This window comes from Aquila chrysaetos, chromosome 26, assembly GCF_900496995.4.
Source record: "Aquila chrysaetos chrysaetos chromosome 26, bAquChr1.4, whole genome shotgun sequence".
NCBI classification, from domain to species: domain Eukaryota; kingdom Metazoa; phylum Chordata; class Aves; order Accipitriformes; family Accipitridae; genus Aquila; species Aquila chrysaetos.
In genome coordinates this window covers 10,541,425-10,562,672 of record NC_044029.1, presented here as the reverse complement: position 1 = coordinate 10,562,672, position 21,248 = coordinate 10,541,425, and the positions used below count along the sequence as shown (strand labels likewise).

The following is a 21,248-nucleotide window of genomic DNA, read 5'->3' as shown; positions in this document are numbered from 1 at the left end:
ATGTGCTCTCATGTAGGAAAATATTGAAATTCCAGTAATTAATTTCTTCTTGCCATTCCCCTCAGTCTGAGTGCCGTGGAGGATACAGAGTAGAGCCCTGCAAGTATCTCTGTGTGGGTGGGCTATGTTTGTGCAGAGCTCCTTGTTCCTGTCAAGGCTGGAGCCTAAACAGAATAGTGATAACTGGGAGCCATGAGTTAATAGGCTGGATAATCAAAGTTCTGTTCTCTTTAGGTTTTATTTATATCCTTTACTTATATAGGTAACAAAATTTTTAAGGCTTTTGTATATATTGCAGGATTCTAAAATAAGCATTTGTGTAATGTGCCTACAGCTTATCTCAAATGGTTTTATTTTGTTAACTGTTCTGCTCAATATAGAAAGAAATATGGGAGAATGAGATTTCAGCTTCAGAGCTATCAGTACTTTTAAATGGCTGACAGCTTATCATCTGCTTTTTATCAAAACCGTGAGGTTTGGTGTCCTTGTTTTTCCAATACCTTGCTGAGCCTGGGACTTGAGTTACAAGAATGTCCTTAAGTTCAGTCTAGACAAGATGGGGACAACAATAACTCGTGTGGGAATCTTTTATTCCATTTTAGTCCATCCTTTATCAACGCAAGACATGCTTTATACATTTTTCCCTATTTCTGATTTTAGCCCCCCAAAGGTATTTAATTATCGAAGGTGCTTCTTTACACCTGGGCAAGCAAGAGCCACTACAACATTTCGTCTCAGTCTCTTATTTTCTTTATGACTATTAATACTAAATGAGATCATTAGATGTCCCAGATGAACCTCCTGACTTTCAGGACTGAAGTTTGATATCAACATGGTTAGGAATTTGCCTGAGGAGGAGGTTGCAGTAGCTTAACCCGAGAGATTTATTAATGTTGACTTTAGTTACTATGTAAAGAATTTTTTGAGCTTGTGCCTGAGAACATAGTGATGAGTGTATTTTCAAAGTGGAAAGTAATAAATAAAAATGGAACTTTTGAGAGTTTTTAAGGACCTGTATTATTATAACTCACAAAGAAAGATGTTTTCTCTTGAACATTAATTTTCTATATCTTATCCATGCTGTGATTAAAATTTGCAAACATTATGCCAAAATTTAGCATACTTACGTTAAAAAATGCATGTCAGGTGCAAAACATGTTATTTAATTAGTAGTCAAGTATTTTCACATGCACATGTCCATCTTGTATGGGACAGCCTGTAAAGCAAACATCTTTCAGGTGGTTTTGCAACCTATTCATCAGCGTGTGAAAATACAGCTCTTACAAATGTGATGTAAAGTGACCTCCTATCAAGGATATCTGCAGCTGGCTGCAGGCTGCATGGCTGGGGAACTGGGTGCCAAGGGAAAAAGCCCAAGCAGAGACTGGCGCTGGGGGCACGGAAGGAACAGAAAGCGTAGATGGGGGTTGAGGACGTGCGTGGAGCACGGCGCTGTCGCAGTCGCTCCTGCCGTGGAGGTGGTGGAGGATCCTGCTGTGCGCGGAGGCAAGCGCCTGCCCGTGGGACAGCGGCCGCAGAGTTCAGCTGAGGCTGGAAAACCCCATTTTCGGGGAGACAAAATCTTGCATCCCTGGCTGTCAGTGACTGATGGATTGCAGTTGCCCAGCTAAGCGCTGAACTCAGCGGGGGCTGAGGAGCCTCAGCACTCACAAAAAAAAGTCTTCCTCATAACTCCTGAACTCAGCACGAGCTTTGACACGAGGCTGTTGTTTGCCACAACAGCAGGATGCTGCTGACCCATGGGGAGATGCTGTCCTGCAGACATGAGAGACAGGTTGAGCTCTTTGGAGCCAATCTGCTGTCCGGTGGTTCCTGCAAAGATACTACAGCCATTTTCAAGGCAGCTAATGCTCGTGCCCCCGCCCCAGTGGTATCCCTGTTTTCAAAATAAGAAAAAGAATGAAAGCAAAATGGCATCTCTCTCCACCGAAGGCAGAAAAACAGTCTTCGTATCCCTGCCAGCTTCTAGCAACTGCCAGCTGAGAAGCTGTCTCCGTGTTCGATAAGTGCTGCTTTATTACTGTGACAGTATTTCTGTAATCTGACATGTGCCATTTGAGTGCTCTACAACTGAGCTAGACCAGAGTCTAAACCAAAGAAAAGCATCGCTTTAAACATTCCGTGTGTTGAGTAAGAACATTGTTTTGGAAACGTTGCTCAACATTACAAAAAACATGATTCAAACCCAAAAAATAGTGTATCATGTAAAACCACAAAATAACGTGATAGGATTTTAGAGTGAGGACGTGGGTTTCTTATCTAATAAAGGTTTGCAGGCAAAGTATATTAAAATCTTGATAAGTGCAGAAATATTTTCCTGCAAAATGTCACCAGCATGCTCAAGCTTTCTTTCCCTGACCAGAACCCCCTCTACAAATTATTACTTTAATTACTTGATAATCAGAGCTGCAGCTCTGACTTTGTTCTTGTCCATGCAAAACTGACAGGATGACTATAGATGGCAGTATTTGCCTTACAAAAACAGAACTGCCAGCTTCAATACACTCGCCAAAATCGATGAACAGCAAGTGTGTGGACAGCCATACTTGTTAATAGTCACTGATTGAAATTTTCTCTTGGCCTGTGACGTAGGTACAAGCTGTCCATTCGAAGTGTACTTTTTGCATAGGAATGTACCCAAACCTTAGAAAATACCTTATTTTTGTGTTAAATTCTTTCAGTCAATCCAGAGGTAGCACTCCTGCTGAAAATGGTGCAACAGGAATTTGTACAGCTCGTGCAATTAAATCACCAGCCCTCTTTTCTTTTTTTTCTTCCCCCCCCGCCCTCAGATTGATGTGACTTCTTTCGTCAAAAATTGTCACACAGATACGTGCAACTGCAATCTCGGTGGGGACTGTGAGTGCTTGTGTACCAGTATTGCAGCTTACGCCCACAAGTGCTGCCAGCAAGGAGCAGCAATTCACTGGCGATCTCCTTCGCTCTGTGGTATGTACCTGGGCTGGCCTTGCACTGCAGGTCATCTTCAAGGCATCTTTGGCCTTTCGCTGCCTAGTAATACAAATACGACAGAAGCAGGTGGATAATGAAGGTACTTCTTCACGTTTTTCGTGCTGTCTGTGTGTCAGCTGGTAGTCTTACACACCCACATTTGCTGTCTTACTGAAGAGGACTGGCTGTGCTTAGGGTGCGCCAGCGTGGAAACGGTTGGAAAGGCACCGGTATACCGGATCTGGGGTACGTCCAGTGTTCTGTGTAGGGCTGCAAGGAGATTCAGTCCCTTCTACTTTACATTGACAGCGGGAAGGGTTCTCGGCTGTAGAATAATTTATGCTTCAGGTCTGCTGCCCTGGCACATCTATTTAAATACAGCTGTATGTCACTGAGTAAAAGCCTTAGGAAATAAAGTCACCGACTGAAATACATTATGGGAAATGAAACTTCTTCTGATGGAAGTGAATTTTACATTTTTAGGATGCAGATATGCATAGATTTGTTGTTACTTAGTAATAATAATGTGCTTGTTTTCTTTTTCTTTTAGCTTATGACTGTGAATATTACAATCAAGGTATGTAGTATTTAATATTACTGTCTTTGATTCAACCTTATGTTCATATACCTTGCTGAGTACACTTACTCTTCGTGTTTTCTAGCGTACCAGCTAGCTATGAGCTAGAAACAAATCTGTACTCCCTGGTTCCAAAATGGAATCCATTTTTATAAATCATTTAGTTGCAGATAATTCCCCACACCAACTCTAGAATACGGAAGGCATCTTCGAGGTACCATTCTATCATCTTTCTTTCTGTATGATGCTATTTTGAGATATTGATCTCTCCCCCACTCAATTATTTCGTTTCTCTTTTAAAAACAAATACCTCAGAGACACTTTTCTTCTATCAGTTCACTCACACTAACCCTGGAAGAAAATATAGTTTGGTAATTTCTCTCTTTCACAGGTTAGAATGATTTTTTTTTTTTTTTTTCCGCTGATATGGGTAAGTGAGTTTAATGAGCTCAGCAAGTCAGCAAAGCAAGTCCCCATGGGCCTTTCTGCTCTACATCCAGGGACAGCAGTGGCATGGAAACAAACATCGTAGTTGTAAGCAAAACAACACATCTGGCATCTCAGATGAAACATGATACAGTGCACACTGCAAATAGACCCCTTTGTAGCTTGTGCTGAGAAGAATCTCTGTCAGCTGCAGCAGTGTTGGAGGTTATCTCTTTTCCGTTCTCCCCGTTCCCTAGGGTAGGATTGCATAGTCACAATCCCTCGAGCTCACTGGACCTTCAAATCCTTTAGAAAGGAGAGGTGACTTGTATGAGCAGCCTGGAGTATTGTATGTCATTTTGCGACATATTCCTTGCCTATTTAATATCATTATGTCATTATACTGACTTTTTCTTCCCTCCTGTTCTGCTATGGATATCTAAAATACTGTTTTTCTGTGCAATATCACTGAACTAATTGCCTTTGGCACATGGAAATTCAAATCCTTTTCTCCAAAAATGAATGGTGTAGATATAATGCATCTCTGATGATACTGAGTTCAGATTAATCAGAATAATAATTAATTTGGTATGACTTTTGGGAAAAAAAAAGCCTCATAAATTTTATGATCATTTGTCACACTATGCAATTATCTTCTAGGTTTTCATTCTGAAGTGGCTTGCTTTGTTTTATTTTTCCTTCTTTCATTGACATATAAAAGATTGCTCTGGTTCAATTAAAAACTCAATTGAATTAATTGATAGGCTTTTTCTTTGACTTGGTGCATGTAGTTTTAACATCGCTTCTATTTTTAATGGGTGAAGGTCAGCGGCCCAGCTGTGTTGAATGATCTTGGTAATCCCTAATGTCTCAATTAATAACCTCATCATATTCAATGTGGGGGTGGTTTAATGCACCATGCAGCATATCTTGGCAGTCAGGGAGAAGCTCTAGAAGGATGTTAGTTTGTGCTTGTGCTGTAAATTTCAGAACTGGGACCTATTATATTTTGAAATTGATAGGTTACAGGATTTTATGCACAAGTCTCACAAGTATTGCACTGTAAAGAACAGTTCCTTAGAATGAGAGTGGTATTCATTTAACAAATTTCATTCTTGTGGCATCACTTCTTATATTTGGATCCTGTGCATGTACTTTGTGGGGAGCAAGATACTGAAAAGGAAGGGAAACTTGACTAAAAGCAATGATATAAATGTGACTTTTGATACATCTTTTTTACCGACTTGCATCCTATAATGAACATCATATAGTAGATGATTTTTTTTCTTCTCCAAAGAGTCTGTCCCAGTACAGTAGCAGCATGTAGATCTTGCTTGGTATAGCTGATTTTCCATAATTTCTTTGCAATAAGGAATTTTGTCTTATTTAAAAAGTAGTAAGGTGTCCAGGTTTTGGCTCGGGTAGAGTTAATTTTCTTCATATAGTTAATATGGTGAAATATTTTGGTTTTGTGATGAAGACAGTGTTGATAACACCCCCGTGTTTTAGCTACTGCTTACACAGCGTCAAGACCTTTCCTGGTTCTCACGCTGTCCCACCAGCAGGCTGGGGGGGCACAAGGAGTCGGGAGGGGACAGAGCCGGGACAGCTGACCCCAGCTGACCCAAGGGATATTCCACACCACATGATGTCATGCTCAGCAATAAAAACCAGGGGGGAAGTTTGCCGGGGCTGCCATTGCTCAGGGTCCAGCTGGGCATCGGTCTGCTGGTCGTGAGCAATTGGGGTTTTTTGTATCACTTTTCTTGGTTTTGTTTTCCTTTGTTTCTTTTTCTTTTTCTTTTCTTTCTTTTTTTTGTTGTTTTTTTTCACTTATTAAACTGTCTTTATCTTAAGCCATGAGTTTTTTCAGTTCTTCCCCTCCAGTTCTCTTGGGGGGAGAGTGAGAGAGCAGCTGTGTGGTGTTTAGCTGCCTACCAGGGTTAAAATCAAGGATGGTGTTATGCACGTTTCCACCACCAAGTGCCAGCAAAACAGCTTTTGGGACTAGGATGGCTCCTCCTCTCATTCTTTTTTGTTCTACATGATGTCAAACTGCTGAATCTTTATGGAAACTTTATCAATTACAGCTCACTCCTGCTTTTGCTCAAGTCATAGGCAAAATGTCTGTTAATATGTAGGGATAAACATTCAGTGATTTAGAGCAAAGAGTCTTTTTAAGATAAATTGTCTCACCACTTCTTTAAAAGCGGCCATTTTGTAGCAAGCTTGCGGGCTTCATGTGCATATAAGCTCCAATATAGTTTCCATATATAAACAGTAGTTATTTTCATGCAGTTTTCTTCAGAAAATGGTGTTTAACTTCTAGGTGAGCTAAATCTCATTATTATGAGAATTCCTTCCCTCTTGGAAGAGTCATATCTGAAAGGAGCTGTCTTAGGCTAGGAAGGGGTTCAGTCTTTTCACTGAAAGGATTAAAAGCTTTCACAAAACTTACACGCTTTGTTCAGTACTCCTAAGGTGAGCTTTTAGAAGTATGCTGCTCTTGGTTGTTTCAGTGGGATATAGTGACAAGGACGGATGCTGTTGTATCTGGAGGTATCCCTGTGAGCCTTTCCAGCCCAGCAGAAATAGCTCCAAGGGTTTGCTGTGGGGCATGGTTAGGTCAGCACCATTTTGGCAGTGGTACCAGCTGAAGCTGTTGTCACTGTTATGTTGGCATGAACTTTTGAACGATGATGTGGTGAACAAGACTGGAAAAATTAGTTGGTTGTTCTTCAGCTGCTTCACTGCTGAAGCACTTAGGATGGCATAATAAATGGGGCAGTAGGGGGGAAGAAGCAAGTGGTTTGTGGGAGAGGATGAACTAGACAACTGCTTAAGCAATACTGCTGCCAAAAGTTGAATTACAGCCTTATAATTTGAAATCTGGGGGTTTAGGGGAGGATTGCATTGTAGATCTTAGAGTAGCTTCAGTGTCTATTTGGGGAATAATATTAAAGTTGCTCTGTTGCTCTTTCAAAGTATAGAAAGAAGGACATGTAAAAGACTAAAAAGCAGCCCAGATTGCTTTCTTGTACAGGTCATTTTGTGAGGATAAGTACCCATGCTTTTTTGTGCTCACTTTGTATCTGTTCTATCGTGAGCAGGAAGCAAAGAATAAGAGAGTACATTGAACCGATAGATACAGACCTATACCAGCATAATACCTTGAGGCATTAAGCTGTAGTTCCAAACTTATTTGATTCCAGGTATGGTGAAATATTTAAGGTAATATATTATGTCAGCTAAGATTTAAGTTTTGTATGTTATGCAAGGAAGATTTTTCTTTTTCTATTTAATTTTTCTTCCCTTAGGTCTTGGTGAAGGACCCTATATTTTGGCAAGCTATGGAGAGAATGACACAATTATAGGAGCTAATGTATCCAGTAGAAGAATATTTCCCCTGCCTAGAACCGGAGCACATGGAAATGTATTTTTCAGTTTCATGATAACTCCAGGTCTTTTCAAAGATAAAGATTTATGTAAGTTTTCTCAACGGTTTTGCTAAAGGCAATACGTATTTTTCAAACTGCACGAATGATTTTTGCTGCATCTTCTAAATCTCCTAAAATATTCTAGATATTTTTAGTTATTGGAATAAGCGAGATGAAGCACCCAATTTCAAAACTGAGGTGGAATACTGATTTTTTTAAATATTTTTTTTTAATATTGGAAAACCTTGCTGCCAGCTTTAAAGCTGACTTTTCAAAGATTGTTTTAGAAATATTGCAAAATACAAGTGAATAGAATTCCTCTGTGAAAAAAAATTAGTTTGTATAACTGGAAACTGGAAAATTTTGCACATGTATCTAGCAAGTGTCAACACTGAAGGTGAATGCAGGATATTTTTGTCTCCAGTCAAATCACTTCTATTTTATCTTTTCTTCTTTTTTGTGACTTTCAGTGGATTATAAAATGTGCAACTTAGAAAAACCAGTCTGTCTCCTGCATTGTTAGTGAGCAGCATCTCCATACAAAGTAGAAGGAAGTTTTTTAGGTGATCAGCTATTCCTAAGCTCTATTTTTCACTTACGAGAGACTGATCCAAACTACACAATCAAAAATAAGTATGTTTAAATATTTTTCCTTCTGTATATATTTTCCTTTCTTCACATGTATTGGGTTTGTGTCAATTAAGTCAATACAGATTTTGTCATTGCTTTCTCACAGAATTTAATTGAAAAACATCCCAAACCCTCAAAATTCAACATAGAGAAGGGCTGTTGTCACAGTAAAATTTGAAACTATATCCACAAACAGTTGACAATTTTGCAGTGGAGAAATTAGGTTTTTAGATATGATTTTGAAATGAGAAAGTACATAAAACAGAAGCATTAATTCAGCCTTGTCAATGCTCCAACCAATGTAAAGTGGAAGTAAAACATTCATTATAGCTGTGCAGTACACAGGTAGTCTTTGTATCTGTGAGGAATGAGATAGTATTCATCTAGATTAAAGACAGTTCAAGATTTTATTCAAGTTGAAAACCAAATATGAAGTTAGTCTTCTTCTAAGTTCTTAAATTTTTGAGAATGTTCTTCACTTTTCATTTCTGGCATGGGTAGAGCAAATAGAGGGATAAGTCTTTTATTTGGCCACGGGTTTTCTGACGGTACTGCTGGATATGACTGTATGTAAAGAAAGCCTGACCTCAAGGTGAAGTCAAGCATGTTCTTAAAATATTTGCGTGATGTTATTTAGTAATGAAATTTTGGTACAGATGAACTGTTGGGCATTTGTCTGATTTTGAGAAAAACTCCCAATGTAAGCAATTCCCAATTTGAGACTGCTTATGAATCATTTCAAAGGCTGGCAGCAGTAGGCCGAATGTAGTTTTGATCTAACCCATTAGCTCTCTGGTGGCTCTGGATTATGTGATCATTTGAAGTCTCCTTTGGACCCTGCATTTCTAACTTTATTTTTGTGTTACATGAAATCAAAATTTTTTTTTTTGAAAAGCAGTTGTTTAAAAGGAGCCACTTAACAGCCTATATATAGATTTTAATCTCACTTTTAAGTTGTTTTCTGTGAAAATCTCGCATCGTTATTTTTTTTTCTTCTGTGGCAGCGCTCTCTCTCGTTTCTCTTGAATCTGCTGAAAGACCAAACTACTTTCTGTACGTACACGACAATGAAACTGTTGGGTTGGAACAGTGGCAGGCAAGTGCCTCCTTTCGGAGACGAGCCACCTTCTTCCATCACCAGGGCCTCTGGAGTCCAGGGCTCAGTGCCTTTGAACTGCACAGTAAAAAAGGCTTTTTCATCATTCTCACCTCATCTGGTGTTAAAGTGGCAAAGTATGATGATTCAGAAGAATTCAAACGTTTGAGTACCTTTAATATTGAAGGTAAATTTTGCATAATCCCCAGGGATAAGTATGGTTTCTTCTCCTTGCCTTTAGAGCACTTTCATCAGCAATAGTAACAAATATTTTTTATGCTATTTTTAATTACTATTCTTTTCTTCCACCCCACCTCTAAATGTTACTATTTTCTAATTTTTGCAGATGTGATGATCACTTTATCTTTGGACTACATTTTCATTGTTTTTCAAAGTGAACGTGGCATGTCACAAAAAGATGTGTGTTAATGTCTTGCTAGTGAGCTATAGATATCTATTCTTTTAAATGAACGGGTAACTGTATTGCTTCTGCAACCAACAGTACTTTCACAATGGTTAATTGGTTTTTAAGGTTTTTAAACGGAATATGTTGTAAAAGCAAGTACCTGTTTGTATCTTTGAAGCTTCGGTGTCTTTTGGCTTGATTGAATTTAAAATACTTGAAATTGAAAATGAACTAAATCTCACCTATTCGAAAGTTCCCAAGAATTTCTTTACTTGATTTTCAGTTTTTCTGAAAATCCCAATGTACATTATAGAAAAGACTATAAATTTATAGTTTATTGATTACACAATCAATAAATAAAACCTTTTCCTTCTTTCTCAGAACTCGGTGCCTCAGTGCCTTATAGACGGCTGTGTGAATGGCGATATGAATCTTGTGCTAATCCTTGTGTTAAAACATGTAGTGATCCTGAAGGAATAGCATGTAAATTTCTTCCTCCGTAAGTCAAATTAAGCTCAGTATTGCTACTGTATTGTGGTTTTTGTACCATAGGCTTTCTGAAAATTACTGCAGCTGCAATATCCATTCATTTTTACTTACCTAGATTTCAGCATCGCTCTTGTGAACAGCTCTCACAAGTCATGTGAAAACGTTTGCAACAAGCCTCTCATTTCCCACAGTATATATTCCTGTTTACATGTGATCTTTCAACACAAGAATGAGAGAGTTTTTATTTAGCTCAGGGGATTAGCTTCTGGTAGTGGTTAGGTAGAAACCTATTAAATTAAATGAAGGTTGTTCCCTTCTATGGTTTTATATTCACATCCTAAACTAGCATCCCATGATGCTGTAAATGACTACTTCTTTCTGGTGTTTATGTGACAGAGACCAAAAACTGGAGGAATTTAAGGGTGGACTACGCCCTCTCCTGTAAGAGGAAGGAACTTTATAGTAAGAGATGCTCATGGGCTTGACGCAAGGGATTTCACACTGCTGGTGTTATATTGTTCCTTAGTAAAAAGGTTTCCTGTCTCCATGGATCTTCCCTGGCACCTATGGAACCACAGTTTTTTAAGCAAACTAAAAAGAAAAATGTCTAAAAACCCAAGGCATAAAATCTGGTGGGAAAGAAATTATATTTTGAATTGCAGACTATCTCCCTAGGCATGTGCAGTTTATGATTAGGAATATTGCTAATATTGCTGATTTTCTCTGTTGGTATTCTTACCTTTTTTCACATGGGCACACTGGTTGTTAATTTAATAATCAAAATTAAAAGGTAAGGGGATATATGGACTTGTCTGCACTTTCCTACTCTGAAAGTGCACAAGAATGAGACTTTCTATAGAATCCATTTAAATATTTTAATGTCTCAAATGAACACATCTGGGTAAAACAGTGGTCTTGTAATGAAGTTCTTTGTCCTGTGGGAAACCTTTCTGCTTAGTGATCTGAACTTCCACCTGGTTGTGGAAGCAGAATGGTCCAAAGCCATCATGTTCATCAGCCTATGCAAAGAATTGATTATTAACAATTTAGAAACAGTACTGTGCTGTTCAATGTCTTATTGACCTTAAAATGCCTCAAAATGCTGTGTTCACCATTACACTGGAAAGTTCTCAGAATGCTGATGAGGAATACATTCAAATGTTTCATGTTGCCAAAGTGAAATAATTTAAAGTTAATTTATATTTCTACTGTGGCTTTAGAATTAACTATACAATATTTTAAAGGGTTGAAGGATGCTTGCCATACTGTCCCAAAAACATGATCCTTGATGAGGTCACACTTAAATGTGTTTATCCGGAAGACTGTAAGTATATTTTATTATATTCTAATCTTATAAATCACTCTAGAGATCCCAGGAAAGGTTTTAATCAAATGTACATTGTTGGTTTTTATTAAGTGCTTTACCAGAAGAAGAATGTCTCTCTGGGACGTAGACTCCATTCCCAGTCATCCAAAATACATCTCCTACATCCAAACAAGCCATAGCTAAAGTTGAATTCTTTCATTTCTCTAATAGTGTGTTAAATTTAACCTTTTATGATGGTGTTATACTCATTACAACTATATTTGATTATATACTGCTAGTATATCATATGTATGTAAGCGAAAGACCCCAAAAGGAAGAAATACTGCTGTGGTGAAAAGTTTGGACTTTTCAGTTGATGACCCGCCACTAACAAATTCAGTGCATCAATTTCATAACTTCTGGTGTGTGAAGTTACCACGTTATTTGCTTATTTGGGGGATACGGTATTCTTTTAACATAAATTACATTTTAATAGTATCTCTTATTTTATTTCACAAGTTTTGACTTAAATACGTTATGTTTGATATTTGCTAGTACAAAGTTATCTCATATAGTATACTACCTTCCAAAGATATAAAAGAAGATAACATATTCTACAATATATTTATTCCAAATATTTTACTATTTTGGATTTACTGAATTTTCCATGGAATTCCCTTGTTGCTTCAAAACTGCTCTGCAAAATCAAGGTTTTCACTAATAAAAAAATCCTAGCTACTCCATTTGCAAAGAAAATTAGAAAACTTCTTGAGTCAGCTGAGTTCCTCAAAGTCATCAGGCAACCTGGAACCACTGGCAAGTTATCTTCTCAGCAAAATGATGCTCTGATTTGCTAATATTTAAATGGAACTTGAGTAGAGATAGATGTTGCTATTTTGCTTTACCAATAATTCCTAAAAGACAGTGAAACATGCCTTTTTCCTTTTAGGCATACCTGTGACACCTACGGAATCAGCAATTGGAACAAAACCTTCACTGTTAATCTCTCACACGGGTGCTACCACAGAGAGATTTCCTCAGACACCTCCTTTATTTGTTACTTCAGGGACTGAGTCAACTCGCACCGGTGTGACAGCCAAAATAACCATGAAGGCAAACACCACTTTAATGGGAATGAATATGTCGGCACAGTCCCTTACAGACTTTCATTCACTGGAAGCATCTAATGCAGCCACCTATTCAACATTTTCATTACCAAGTACAGTGGAGCCTTCTGATGTACTTCACAGCACAGCCAGCCCTACTGTCCTTTCCAAACTCATCTCTTCAACAGATTTTCCAACTGCTCTTCAAGCCTCAGCAGTCACATCACGTACTGTCAGTTCTACTGCATCTATAACTTTACCCATTACAATAGCAACTCCAACAATCCTGCTCAGTGCAAGTCCTATTCCAACACGTTCTGCGTTATTAACACCCACTTCCCTACTGGTAGTTCCCTTTCCACTTGAAACATCAATCACTCAGCTAGGAACGGTTCCCCCTACCTCAGCATTAAAAGCTTTAACCTCCAAGCCATCTTTTGTCACTTCTGAGCTGCCTGCAGGGATTGGGAAGAGTAGGAGTCCTCCAGTAAGTCATTCTAAGGGAGCAACAGTATCCTCCAAAGTGTCTTTGTCTGCTTTCCTGGCTGGCAGAGCAACTTTCACAAGACCTGTATTTCTTCTAGGTTCACGGTTGACACTAAGCACATCTACTTCTCCTACATCTACTTTGTCTGTTAGAACTAGGTCTGGCACTGGTCAAACTGCAGTTCACCCAGCACCCATTTCTGCACTGACTTTAACCGCTCCTCAAATTCCTATGACCACTAGATTTGCTAGCTTTGAGACAAGTTTTCCTCAATTAATCACAGCGTCATATTTTGAAACAGCAAAACCTTTGTCTAAAACTTCTCTGATATCTTTAAATGCAAGTTCTTTAGCTAGTTTTTCTCCAAAGCCATTTTTATCTTCAGTGGAAATTTCAGTGACTGTTCCCAAGCAGACATCTCCATTAATAAAAGACAGTATTTCTCCTGCTCTGCCTGTAACGACTGTATCTTCACCTCAAGCTGCTTCTCAAATCCCTATAAACACTTCTTCAAGCCCTTCTGTAACACACACACTATCTGTACCAGTGCATTCTCTGATTACCTCCCTGAAGCCCAAAGCTATGGCAGATGTCACTGTTACTTCCAAAAGTCTTTATAAAATTCCTTCCACTGCTTCCGCTCTTCTAGTCAATCCAACAATCTCTGATATGCCTATAGCAAGTAAAGCCTCAACAGAAAATAAATACGTAATGGACACTGATTCCTCTTTGGTGTCATCCATTTCTAAAAAGCCAAGGAAATCCATTAGTTCTACAGTCTTCCCTCTTAGGACACTGGTATTACCTCCAAATGCTACGTTAATAACCACTTCAGAAACTACAGAGTACCCAAGCAGTTCACGTACAGAATTGAAAACTGACCCTGTAGCACAAAGTTCAGGCACTTTCATTCCTAAAGATCCTTCTCTTACAAGGTCATCATCTTTATTTACACTCTTGTTATCAACATCAGTACCATCTCATGTGACATCTCTTCCTACAAGTTCTTCATTGATTCCCATAGTCAGTAGGACATCATCATTAACACAAAATATAACTGCTACCCAAACACCAGTTTCATCTCTAGATACACAGGGAACCTCAGAAAGTCCAGTTATAGACTTCGCAAATTCTTCTGTAGATTTTTCTACATTCACTTTAAACATAAGCCCTTCTACCAGCCTTTCAGCGGTGGGAAAAACATCCATTAGAATGCCCTCCTTATTAATGCCTACAATTCCTGAAGCCACTTTAGAAAACCAGCCCAGTAGGGTCCCTGTGTCTTCACCTCCTCCTAAGACCGCTCGTATCTCTACTGTTTCTTTAGGAAAACAGAGTTCTTCAGTAAGTTCTTCAGAAGAAGATGGAAAAATATCAGCCATATCAGCTGGAATCATCACTCAATCCACTACACCAATGATCACGAACACAACAGTGAAGGCTACATCCTTAAAAGCACCTTATATTTTTGCAAAAATACCACCTAGCTCTTCAGCCAGTTTATTAGTTGCTTCTGGCACTACCGTAGCCTCTAGGATTACTACAAAAACCACTGATTCTTTTGTTGCCGATTTGGAGTTTTATATGGCTTCAGCTTCAGTTCCTACCACCACAGAAACACTCATGCATGTGTCACACAAATCTTTATTTACGTCTGCAGCATCTCAAACTTCACAGAGCACTACAGAAACTCCACAAATGATGATCATGAAAACAACGGGTACTACAAGTCCATTATCACAGATGAAGAGTACCTCATTTACAGCTTCAGAATTTAAATATGCAACCTCATTTGAAAGAACTGTGGCTATTTTAGAAAGTGGTCAGACTTCACATGAGCAAAGAAATGTTACCAAGACAAAGTCAACCACAACTGAGAAATCTTCCCTGCCTTATTTGACAGTATCTGCAGTTCAGAGTTCACCTTTTTCAAGAAATACAACCTCAGAAAAAAATCTCTTTCTTTCTGGAGTCCCGGACGTAACATCATCAAATTGGTCCAAAATCTCAACACAGAAAACCATTAAACCTTATTTCAGTTTAACAGAGCCCACAGAGCTGCAGACCAGAACTATAACAGATTTATTTCATTCTAGTGGTGGAATGGCTCTGCCTTCCTCTTCAGAGCCTGTGGAAACACAAACTTCTCTGGCAAGCACAGAAACAATGACAGCTATAGCTGACAAGGCTTCCTTTGGTACAATGATGCATACGCTGATGTCTACATCTTCCGAATGTGTGGTATGTTCAGTTTTACTTGCCCCTGTGTGTTAAAATATATATCGCTTTTCAGTTCCTTCTGTTATGTTATGGATGTAATACCAGAGATTTTAAATATCTCCTATTTTTGTTTTTATTTGTATGTTTTAAAATACGCAATTATTCTTAGAGGATTGTTGTATTGCTGCTCTTACACTGCCCTGGTATATTCTGCAACTTGGATGTATTGCTCTAGAAAAAAATGGCTTTTAAAACTATGTGCTGATTCTAGATAGCAAAATATATGTCTGATGTGCAGAAAAAGCCATAATCCATGGAATTCTGAGGTTTCTGCATAATCTCACTCTGTCTTTCTTTTTTCCATTTGTTTCTTTGTCATAGAGTTTAAAATGATGGGAATGCATGATTCTGTACTTCTTAAAATGCTTCAGATTATTACTGAACATAACATGTAGCCTCAATGCATAATGCTTTACACAGAGTATTCCACCAAAGCTAGATGGAACAGGAAGGGTGTGGGTGAATGGACGTGCATCATTGTCACCTGTTACAACCACATAAAAGCAATTAATTCCAAAATAACTGATGAGGGGTCACGTGGATACACCGATTCTGTCTCAGAGCAGAGTGATGAACAAGGGATCGCTTGGACTTCATAAGGGCAATGAATGTAAAGTTGATTCTGGTTGTTTTTTTCCTTATATGACAGCCAAGATACCTTGAACCTGTTGACAAATGTAGCCAATATGTATGTGTTAATGCGGGTTGGATGTTATACAACCTTTCAAGGAACTGCCCTAAGGATGTGCGGAAGCCAGACTGTGGTTTTCGAGGAATGCCAGTTCAAGTTAACACTGATAGTTGTTGCCCAGAATGGGAATGTCCCTGTAAGTCACTGTTTTATTTTTAAATACAACATAGAGCCTTGATCTGTAAATTTCAAGTAATAAATTAAGGGTTTATTACAGTAGGAATATGAGGTTGAATACTGGAATGAATTTAAAAGAGCTGTTCATCAGCAAACCAGAATGAAATATACTGAATATTTTGGTATCTTTGAATTAACATTCAAGAGAGTAAAAATATTTTGTTTTGAATGAAAGCATTGAAATGAAATCTGCAACATGAACATCAAAGTTTTTCAGCTGAGACTTTTCAGAATTTCTATCAGTAGAAATGTTGAGATTTCAACATTTTGTGAAGAAAACAAATTAAATACTGGCATTTTCTGAAAGACAGAACCCCCAAATTTCAGTTAGCTCTAACTGCAGTTTTTACTCGTACTTAGAAAGTGCAGAAACTGGCAGATGACTGTCTGTCAAGGGAACAAAAAGGCCGAAGAGAAGTCATATTAAAAACCTTGTAGCATTATGGAAACCAATATTGCACTTTTAAATATTTATCTCAAGATAGGACGGATCAGTCTCTTGTTATCAGTATCTCAAAAATATGTAATTTTTTAAAGCATATATTTTATCTCACAACATACAGATTCATTGGCCTAGCCTGTAAAACATTGACTTAAGTGAAAATTTTCACCAATTTAAACTTTCTCCCCTTCCCTGTGCACATAGCAGTAGGGTAAAGTATTTCCATTGAGTAACGTAAGATATTTGCTTCTGCTTATGGCTCAGTATGCTGTCTGCAGAACAAGGTCATCAATAGATACATGAATGTACATATGAAAGCAAATATTGCTAAAACTGACAGTTTTTAGAAATGTCCTGTATTCAGTTTTGTGGTAACCTCATTAAATGACAGTTGTTTTTTAGGTCAATGTTCTGTATTGTCTGAACTGAGTGTTATTACATTTGATGGAAACAACATAGCCCTCTGTAATATGGCTTCCTACATTTTAGTCAAGTTACCAGGAGAAACTATTGTTGCTCATATTGAAAAATGTCCTGCTAATCAGGTAAGATTCTTGCATTTCCGCAATAATTGTAATAGTTTCTTGAATTTTTGTGTTATAGGTATGAAATTCTGCAAAAATGTATCACCTACAACTTTCAGATAAAAGCCATGCCCATTGAAAAATGGCAAGTTATTTAATTTTTGAGGAGCATGCTTAATCATGCTGTCTAGATAAAAGAAGAATGTTATCTCAGGTTAAGTAGCAACTGTTGTATTATGTTATAAGGAAATTCAAATGTAGTTTCCTTTTAAATTATAAGGGATGACCTAACTTCTGAACCTGCATGTCTCCTTTCAGGCTCTCCACTCACAAATCTTGAGGCCTTGAATTTATAATTTACAATATGGTCAAAACGCTAAAATATTTTGAATAGCCACAAAAATCTTTTGTAGTTATTTTGGGAAGGTATTTATGAGTTTGAGATTAGTGTCATGAGTTGTTCTTTGTAGTTGTCTAACTCTCTGCCTTGCCTACAGAGGGGATCCAGCCGCTTTATTTTTAGACTGCCAGTTTAGGTCAGGTCAGTCTCATCCTTCGAGTCTGTACATACATTTCCTTTGCATTGTCCATGGTCCAAATTTATGCGGCCCTTGAACTACTGGCTTGTATTTCCATCTTTGGTTTGTGGATAAACAAGTTCCTGATGAGGGGAAATGCTGGGAAATGTATGTTTTTCATATTTATAAGGAATATATTAGATTAGTTTAATTATGAAGCTGATTGATTGTAAAACTTCAAACACAGTCAACTTATTTTTGCCAAATAAGAATGCTGCTGATTATCATTGCACTTCTAATCTATTTTTAATGTTTTCCAGAGTGCAAATTCAATAAGAAAACTAGTGAGTACTTTTTGCTTTTACTAATTATAAAATACATTAATATTACACATATTGAAAAAATTCCCTATAGCACTGGTACAGAATTAGAAAAAACAATAGTAACTAAACTTGTTTGTCCCTTTTCTTTCAAGGTTCCCCCTGCAAGCACTTCAGGGCTCTGTTTTAAGAAATTAAACGTAACAACACGCACATATAAATTACTTATCAATCGTTTAGCAAGAAAAGTAAGTATATATCACCAGTATATAGCATGTGTACACTTAAAAGACAGCTGGAGAGCTATTCTATTGTAGAATGCAATAGATCAGACTTACAATGAATGTACTACAGGATTAGGATTACTTTGGCAGTTCAGGTAATTCATGATATGCTAGAAGCAAAAAATACACATTTCTGATACCATGCTTCACTTGTATGTCATTTACCCAAAATGACACTTCAAAGTTCTTTTGAGATTTCAAAGTAGCTGCAAAAGCATTTATACTTCATATTTCCAGAAAACCTAGAACCGAATGGAAATGTTCCAAGACCTGATAAATACTTAAGCTGCCTTTCCTGCTAGTCAATAACAGGACAAAACAGAGAACTTTGAATAATTGGGATGAGGTTTGGTTTGGTTTTGTTTTATCATGCGGTATGTGATAAATAAGATTTATTCCTTCCTTAATTAGAAAAGATTTCCATATCATTATTTTTTCTCATGCCTACTTCATTTGCAGTTATAGGAAATGGCACTGATGGGAAGCTCTGTGATTTAAGCACTGTGACTGTTATTGTATGCGGCAGAGGCTGTAAAAAATATCTTATGCTATAAAATGTAGAGACACATAAGATATATCTTCGCAATCTGTTTTGTTCCCTAAAATGTATTTGATTTATTTTAGGTAGTAGTGGATTCTGTAATCCAATCATTACCATTTTCAAAAGAAGGACTGAGTATTCAGGATACTGGTGCAATGTATGTCATTAATTCCCCAGCTGGTATTAGCATCAAGTGGGCTCATGTTACAGGCATCATAGATATACAGTATGGATTACACTCTAACACATCGATGAAGACAGAAGGACTTTGTGGTGAGGCTACGGTGGCAATTTTTTTCTTATTTAATAATTTCCCATTTAAAATTTACACCTCCTTTTTGTGTCTGTGACCTGCTGCCCGGTAACTCTCCTTGTGACCCCCATTAAGTACACTGACGATCCTGTTTGAGGTGGGGTTGTGAAATTCTATTAATGAACAATAAAAATTCAATAATTCTGTTTCAAAGCACTCCTTGCTAATAAAGTATTTTGCAGAGCAAGTAATGATCAGTACATTGTATCTAATTAACTTTTTAAAAATGTACTTATCTCTGTGTTTAAGAATATTGTTGAAGTCAAGTAAAGAAAAGGGGAAAATTTTCAATAGAGAAGTGGCTGCTGAAGCAGTTCAGGTAGTGACAGTATATTTCAGTGATTATGAGAGAAAAGAATAACTGTCAGATATTACCAGTGGCAGCTTATCACTATGCAAATACTGATAAAAGGCATATCTTGGGCAGGGTCCAAGTCCCCTGAGGATAGTGAATCCAAATTCAGACCTCTTCAGGTTGGATCTAGGGTCCAAAAGTGTGCTGAGGTGCCTCAGGATTAAATTACAATGACAGTAAATTTAGCATGGTTCAGGCTTCCCTGATAGCCTTTTTATAACTCTGCCAGTATGAATTATATGGAAAAGCGTAAGCAGGTATTTTAGAGTTCCCTTAATTCTATCAGAAATGCTCATTTTCTGGTGCATTGTAATTTTACAGAATCTACCCTATATTGAACAGGAAAATGAACTTTTTATAAACTTTTAAACTGTTTTTAGTTTTAAAAACAAACAAAACTATTCAGACATGGTTTAAATATACACGTAAAAATTAAAGTGTTTAAAATTAATTGCTATATTCTGCTTGAACAAAAGGAAATTTCTCCTAGATCTAGTGAGAGAAGTCAAATGCTGGCCCTGGCACGTACTGCATCTTATCCCAGTATCCTGTCATCTTCTCCGTGCACACTGAAAAAGATTGGGATGTAGGACGGATTATAGAATAGTTACTCTTTGTGCCATAAAAAGACAGAAAGAGGAAGACTATGCAGACAGATCCAACCTCCACTATAAAGTGTTGTTCTACCTGCTCTTTTGCAGTAAAATCTGAAGCCTCTTTTAGTGCTTCTTTCCTATTCTCTGCCGTTTGCTCCTGTCTGGGATTCTCCTATCCTCTCCCTCTCACACTGAAAAAATTGAGGGACTATGTGGTAACCTGCCTTGGTTTTTAAAGCTGTATTGATTCTGCAATTCTGTACTATGGCCCTCCAAATTCTAACGCCAGCCCAGTTTGTGGGATGGCATTAGGACAGCAGCAAGAAGCAGAAGTGTTAAGAATGCTGGAAAGCGGTGCTACTGTCAAATGCTTCTTATCATGCAAATTCCATCTTCTGTGTTTCTCCATGCTGTCGGAGAGGATAACAGCCCATCACGCCAGGCTAGCCCAGTTCTAACAAGGGACCCTGGAGAGTATCGGGATGCAGGGCTGGAAGCATGAAGGCAAGGACGTCGGGTGTGGTTAGCAATGCAGAAGGAAAGTGGAAAAAGGATATAGGAACTTTGGCTGATCAGTCCCTGGGATGTAAAACACTATTATGAAGATTACAGTTGTGGCATTACTGACTTGTTATGTGCTTATAGGAAGTATATGTTTTCATTGATGAATTAACTGAATACATACAATAATGAATTCAGGTAGCCAATGGATGTCAGGGGTTTGGGTGGAGTGTCTTTTTCACTGGTTTTGCATTAATAAATTGAGTAAGAAAAATATTTTCTCTAGAGAAAGCAATTTGTTCATCAAAAGATTCCTTTCATAACTTCTTGCATTTAGAATGTTCAATTAAGTTTCAGTGTCAAATCATCAGTGACGTGCAGTTAATTTGAAAGCCATCTACATTTACTCCCATGGAGCTGATTGTTATTCAGTAGAATAAGATCAGAATCTGGTGCCATGTCAGTGAATTTGCCACACTCAACAGCGCATTTTGGTAGCAGTTTTTCTCAAAAGTTATTTCGTTACTGGGAAAAGTATCATTACTTGTATTGTATGATCTGCTGCTTTTGCTAAGCCATTGAGCTGACAACTAAAACCACAAGTAGAATGTTGGAACTACATATAGTGGACATATAGCTGCTTTCATTTATAAATTCAGATGACTAAGTCTCACAGGCGAGCCTGATGCAATGTTAATCTTACCCTATCAAGTGCACTTTTTTTTCCCTAAGGAAGTAAATATTGCATGTTTGTTTGTGCTTTGAATGTGATG

General features: G+C 37.8%; 1 protein-coding gene across 10 annotated transcripts in view; it reads left to right on the top strand.

Annotated features, from left to right (window-relative positions):
• OTOGL (otogelin like) overlaps nt 1-21,248 on the top strand; it is a 98,271-nt gene that overhangs the window by 55,834 nt on the left and 21,189 nt on the right. For 7 of the 10 annotated variants that reach the window (XM_030002879.1, XM_030002873.1, XM_030002872.1 and 4 more), the window contains exons 30-41: nt 2,814-2,970; nt 3,524-3,550; nt 7,294-7,461; nt 9,048-9,326; nt 9,927-10,044; nt 11,279-11,358; nt 12,290-15,174; nt 15,863-16,040; nt 16,926-17,068; nt 17,886-17,909; nt 18,041-18,133; nt 18,794-18,983. In XM_030002879.1, the coding sequence (XP_029858739.1) occupies nt 2,814-2,970; nt 3,524-3,550; nt 7,294-7,461; nt 9,048-9,326; nt 9,927-10,044; nt 11,279-11,358; nt 12,290-15,174; nt 15,863-16,040; nt 16,926-17,068; nt 17,886-17,909; nt 18,041-18,133; nt 18,794-18,983 (4,342 nt within the window). The remainder of the gene's footprint in view (nt 1-2,813; nt 2,971-3,523; nt 3,551-7,293; nt 7,462-9,047; nt 9,327-9,926; nt 10,045-11,278; nt 11,359-12,289; nt 15,175-15,862; nt 16,041-16,925; nt 17,069-17,885; nt 17,910-18,040; nt 18,134-18,793; nt 18,984-21,248) is intronic. The other 3 variants (XM_030002878.1, XM_030002876.1, XM_030002875.1) reach the window with 3 other exon arrangements.